The following is a 6000-nucleotide window of genomic DNA, read 5'->3' on the forward strand; positions in this document are numbered from 1 at the left end:
AGGGTTTAATTCCCAGCCCCTGTGGAATGGGAACAGACATTACCCCTGCTTTCCAGATAAGGAAACTGGTTTATCAGCCCATTCTTGGCCCAAGCGAGGGCAAAGGGCTGGAGCGGGCTCAGAAAGGCCAGGCTCTGCTCAGTGCTTTCACAGCGTATTCACCCAAAAGCCTCTGCCATCTCCTGCCCCCCTTTCTATAACCTCCCCAGTGGCTGAAAGAACATCATTGGAGCCCTTGTATTAAAAATTATTTATTCAGTGATCTGTGCATGGGATGAAGCAGGGCCTCATACAGACCGTCAAACCAATCAAGTAAAAACATAAATACATATTTTCTTACAAAAACGAGATTTACAAAATATACATACTGCACTTGTCTCACACGTTTGTGGGTTTTTTTGTGGGTTTTTATTTTTTGTTCCACGTGCACGTTATGAAAAGACAAAACCCCCAAGCCCTGCGAGGCTGAAATCACACACACGTACACTTATAAAAACAAGCCTTCAGTGAATATAAAGTAGTATGCAAAAAAAATAAAATATGAACGAGTCAACATAAAAATTTCAGAATAGAAAAATCCATCACATTTTAAAAAGAAAACGATGCGTTTGATGATAGAATTTCAGACCGTCCCTGCCAGATGTGCTCAGTGGGATGTTCCTCAGCTCTGGGTGAGCTGCAGTGAGGAGGCTCCTGCTGGTTTGAACCCCAAACCCCGGCTCCTCCTGCCCCGGGAAGGGACAAAGGGGCCATCGCGAGCCAAACGTTCCTCCTGTCCTCACCTGCAGCCAGCGCACTGCAAAGCGGGGCACTAAGCACGTTTATGGGGAAAAATAAATCGTATCATTACATATTTTAATGGCTCGTTTTGGCAGGTGCTCTCGGTTCTTGCCCTCCAAGTCTTGTGTTTCCTTCAGCTTAGAAAAGCGACCCGTTCGGAACGGTGGGGAAACATCCTGCCTTCTCCTTTTCTCATAAAAGGAATGTTTATTTCTGCGAGCTCCTCACATCCAAGGGTGAACCTCAACGACTTCTTTTTGTTAGTTTGCCCATAAAAACCGATCCCATGCTTATGCCTTTCTACACAGAAAACACTTTTGTTTCCCCCTTTGTCTCCTAGAACAAAAGCAAGGGGGAAAAGCCTTCTGCTGAAAAGCAACAAGTCATTTCTTTTCAGGGTGTGGAATAGCAAACCCCCTCCTCCTTCCCTACAGCAGCAGCAACAGAATTCTCCCCCTAAAACCAATGCAGACAGGTACAGGGCTGAGGTACAAAGGACCCGGTGAGCTGAGGGGACAGAGTGAGTGGATAGGACCCGCTCTGCGGTACTCACGGGTCGCTCTGCCGAGCCGGGGTCACCCCGCCACGCACAGGGTCTGGCTGCTGCTCAGAGCTGCCTCCTCCCCCTCGGCCAAAGCCAGGCAGGATGGGCTTAGCTGGGCCAGGTTTTGTTCCTGCACAGGGGTAGCGGGAGAGGCGGGTGAGGGGACTTCTTGTGAGTGAAGGGCTCTCCAATCCCACCAAGTGGCCTCTTTTGCAGAAGCACCACTGGACACAGTCTGTCTGATCCTTTAAGCAAGGATATTTTTCTTTTCAAGCTCTCTGGGAGGAAGAAAAAGTTCGGCAAAGCCTCCCTTCCTCCCTGCTCAGGGAGCCAGTGCCCCCCCGTTCTCAGCGTGTTGCAGCAGAGGGGCCGGGGGCTCATACCGCCGTCTCGCCTTTGCTGCCCGTACTGAGTCTGTGGTAGAAGCGTCGCCAGGACTGAAGGGTTTTGCCAGACCAGATCCAGAAGCCGGTCGTGATCCCAACAATCATGGTCATGAGGTACTTGATCATGAAGACCGTGAAGTCCGGGCTCATAGGGGCAAAGTGGCTGGGACAGGGCACAGCGTAGGTTTTGCAGGTCTGCAGGAGCCACGTCTTCTCCCAGGTGCCACGGAACGCCTGCTCGTAGAAGTAACACGCCAGGACAATGGTGGCGGGGACTGTGTAGAGGACACTAAAGACACCGATGCGCACCATCAGCTTCTCCAGTTTCTCTGTCTTGGTGCCGTCGTGCTTCATGATGGTGCGGATGCGAAACAAGGACACAAAGCCAGCAAGCAAGAAGGAGGTGCCGATGAAGAGGTACACAAACAAGGGCGCCAGCACGAAGCCCCGCAGTGAGTCCACGCTGTAGATACCCACGTAACACACCCCGCTGAGCACGTCCCCGTCTACCTGCCCCATGGCCAAGATGGTGATGGTTTTGACAGCGGGCACGGCCCAGGCTGCCAGGTGGAAATACTGGGAGTTGGCCTCAATGGCCTCGTGGCCCCACTTCATGCCCGCGGCCAGGAACCAGGTGAGGGACAGGATGACCCACCAGATGGAGCTGGCCATGCCGAAGAAGTAGAGGATCATGAAGAGGATGGTGCAGCCTTCTTTCTTGGTGCCTTGGGCCACGGTGCGGTAGCCGTCCTCAGAGAAGCGCTCCAGACACACCACCCGCTCCTCCAGCAAGAACCCCGCCGCGTAGGCCACCGCCACCATGAAGTAGCAGCCCGAGAGGAAGATGATGGGCCGCTCCGGGTAGCTGAAGCGGCGCATGTCCACCAGGTAGGTGAGCACGGTGAAGAGGGTGGAAGCGCAGCAGAGCACGGACCACACCCCCACCCACAGCCGGGCGAATCGCACCTCCGCCTCCTTGAAGTACATCAGCCCGTTGGGCCGGGCCGGCTCGCAGGGGGCCCCGCAGTCCCGCTCCCCCAGGAACCGGTAGCCCAAGTACGGGGGCACTCTGAGCTGCCGGGGGCAGGAGAAGGAGAAGCCGGAGGGGGGCTGCGGCGGGGTGAAGAAGTCGGGGAGGTAGCCGGCCGTGGGGTGGGCAGTGGCCCCCCTGCCCGCCGCGCCGCCAGGCCCCGGAGGAGCGTCCGACGTGTTCTGCCCCACGCAGATCTCACCCGCGCCATGGACGGGGAAGTTCTCGCAGCGGAGCCGCTCTGGCCACTGGAAGCCGAACTTGTTCATGAGGGCCTCGCAGCCCTGGCGGGCCCGCTCGCAGAGGGAGCGGCAGGGCGGGATGGCCTGCTCCAGCACCGTGCACACCGGCGCGTACATGGAGCACAGGAAGAACTTGAGCTCGGCCGAGCACTGCACCTTGACCAGCGGGTAGAACTGGTGCACCTCCAGCCCCGCGTCCTCCTGGTTGGTGTGGCCCAGCAGGTTGGGCAGGATGGTCTGGTTGTAGGCGATATCTGTGCAGAGCGGGATGGAGATGGGCTGGCAGAAGCCGTGGTCCGGCACGGAGATGCCCTTCTCGCCGTGGTACGGCTGCGCCGCGGCTCCGCCCGGGGTGCCCAGCAGGGCGGCCAGCAGCGCGGCCAGGCCCAGCCAGGGGCAGCCGCCGGCGGCCGCTCCGCCGCCTCCTGCTCCGGCCCGCATGGCCGGCGCCCGGGCAGCCGCGGGGAGCCCTTCAGAGCCGGGCGGCGCGGCGTCCCAGGGGCATCGGCGGGGCCCCTTCCGCGGGGCGGGGGCGCGGTGGCGGCTCCGCAAGGAGCGCGGCCTCCGCCGGACCGCCGCGACTCTTCCCGGGCTCGGGCGGGTGGCGCTCGCAGCGCGGCGGCGGCTCCCCCGGCGAAAGTTTCCGGAGCTGCCTCTGCCGGAGAAGGCGGCGGCGAGGCAGGAGAGCGAGGCAGGAGAGGCGTGCGGAGCGCGGCGGCTCTGGCCGGCTCCCGCAGGGTCCCGTGGCGGGGCGGAGGCGCTGTTCGCCGCCCGGCTGCGCGGCTCCGGCGATTTAGGTTACGGCTAAACGGATTATTACCGCGCCCGGCTGAGCCGCGTCTTTTACTCCAGGGCTTAAGTAACTTTTAAAATCCAATTACTGGCGCGATCCTCCCCGTGGCTCGGCTGGGCGCCGCTGCGGGTTGCGCGTCCGAGGCCGCCGTGCGGTTCCGTCGCTCCCGGCCCGCGGCCGCCCCGGCACAAAAAAAACACCCATATACGCGCGGGCGCGGGGCGGAGCCCCGCCCCCCCGTCGGCCCCATTCACAAACCGCGCCGGGGGCGGGACCTCGCCACGCCCGCCCGCCAATCCCCGCGCAGCGCAGCGCAGGGGGCGGAGCGGGACGGGAGGAGCCCGCCAATCGCAGCGCAGGGAGCGGGGCGATCTGGGGGAGGAGCCCGCGCTGGGCTGGCGAGGGGGGGGGAAAGTTGCGACGAACTTTTTCCCATCCCCGGCGGGGCGGGGGCGGGAGGAGCCGCCCCGGGACCTCCCACACCCCGGGGCCTCCACCCCCTCCGGTGTCTCCACCCCCCCGGCTGCCACCCCCCGGGTCCCCGCCCCCCCGCGCTACAGGGCAGAGCGGGGAAGAGGGGGGCCCAGGCCGCTCGCTCAGGGTGGCCCGAGCAAACTAAAATTAACTGTCTGCTTTCTGAGCGGGCTTTGAACATGCTGCCTGTGCCCAGAGTTACTAAAATAAAGATTGAAAAAATAGGCGGAATAGAAAAGCTGCGCCCGGGTGCGTTTGCAGAACGAGCTGATTTTGCGTTGTGGGGATGCTGGTGACTGCGCCCTCACCTTCCCCAGCGTGGGGGCCGGTTTGTTATCGCAGCATGGCCGGCAGAATAAACGCTTTATTCATGCAGATCTGAGCTGTAGCTGGGGGAAGGTCGCTTTTTTCCGAAGCGCTCAGTGTTACCTAAGCAAAAAGGAGAAATTCTAAATCCCCATCTGCACTGCTGCAGCCCCTTAAGGACTCGCAAAATAAAAGCAGCAGCTCCTCTCTGGAAGCCCAGGTGGGATGTGCGGCCAGACGAGGGGTGTTTGCTGGGACAGGAGCGTGCGGCACGGTCCCGTTTTGAGACGCAGCGCTGAACCGCAGGGTGCTGGAGCCATTTGGCCTCTGGAACACGCGGGCAGCGCGTCCTTGCAGCCGGGAACGCCGGTGCTCGATAAAGCCCCGCAGCAACCTTCCTTCACACCACAGGCAGGCCAAGTATCATCCAGCTTGCCCCATCCCTCCCCTGTTCCCATTCTGAGCTTCACCCCGCCAATGTGTCCATCCTGCAGGGCCTTTCAGGAGGGTTTGGCCGGGACCTCCAGCAGCAATTGTTGGATTAATGTTTCCCATCTCCTCTCCTGCTCCTGAACAATGTGTCCTCATACCAGCAAGACCATAGAGCTTCAGCATTTGTTACGTCGAGGAGAAGCCGACGGTTATAAACAGGCTTACTAAAATAAAGTTACTTCTCTAAAAGTGGAGATGTTTTTAAAAATAGTACCGTGCCCTCCAAAATATGCACGGGCAGGACTCGTGACTGCAATGGTTGCTTCTGGAAGAGAACCGTCTTTTGTCAGTCTCGGTCACAGCAGTTTGTGAGGGCCTTAGAGGAACTGCAGTTTTTCTGTTTGTTAAGGCTCGTTATCTGAATTCCGTGCTTTTCTACACCTAGTGACTAAGCACGTTCTCCTAAATCAGCTCCCATGGTATAAACTTGTCTACTCTATTGTTTGTTCTTTGCCTGTCACTAACTTTCAAAAAGATTATTCTTTCCTTTTTGTTTTCACCCCGTCCCATCTTTCTCTACCGCTCCACGAGCCGCTGAGTCACCTATCTGTGATAATCACCCTATTCCTCACTTCGCCTGACTTCATCTGCAAAGCGTTTTGTGATATTTGCCGTGGAAAACGTCGGATGAAAGGAGACGTCTCACTGTCAGGCACCGACAGTGCAGAGCAAGCAAAGCAACCGCAAACTTTCTGCCCCGTGCTTCGCTCATTATGATTTCTGTGCGTAAAGAGACAAGTTTGGAGCTATTAAAATAGCAATAGGGAGACAGTGAGAGAAGCCATTCGGGCTAAGGAATGAGTGGCAAGATGTTAACTGGGTATTTATTTACAGGCCAGGGCAGATGGCATCCGCGGTGCCACCGTTTTCTACTGGTCCCATTTGGTGGAGTCGTCGTTCCCGACCACAGCACAAACAGCGACCTGAGTGGGAGCGCTGGGATGTACTGGAAA

General features: G+C 58.6%; 1 protein-coding gene across 1 annotated transcript; it reads right to left on the reverse strand.

Moving 5' to 3' along the window:
• Positions 1-235: 235 nt before the first annotated feature.
• FZD7 (frizzled class receptor 7) lies at positions 236-3975 on the reverse strand. Its single transcript, XM_065840852.2, has one exon. It carries the CDS (start codon positions 3421-3423, stop codon positions 1702-1704), a length of 1722 nt encoding a protein of 573 aa, XP_065696924.1. The 5' UTR covers positions 3424-3975; the 3' UTR covers positions 236-1701.
• Between the last annotated feature and the right edge of the window lie 2025 nt (positions 3976-6000).

The sequence above is a fragment of the Patagioenas fasciata genome, chromosome 7, assembly GCF_037038585.1.
Source record: "Patagioenas fasciata isolate bPatFas1 chromosome 7, bPatFas1.hap1, whole genome shotgun sequence".
In the NCBI taxonomy this organism is placed as follows: Eukaryota; Metazoa; Chordata; class Aves; order Columbiformes; family Columbidae; genus Patagioenas; species Patagioenas fasciata.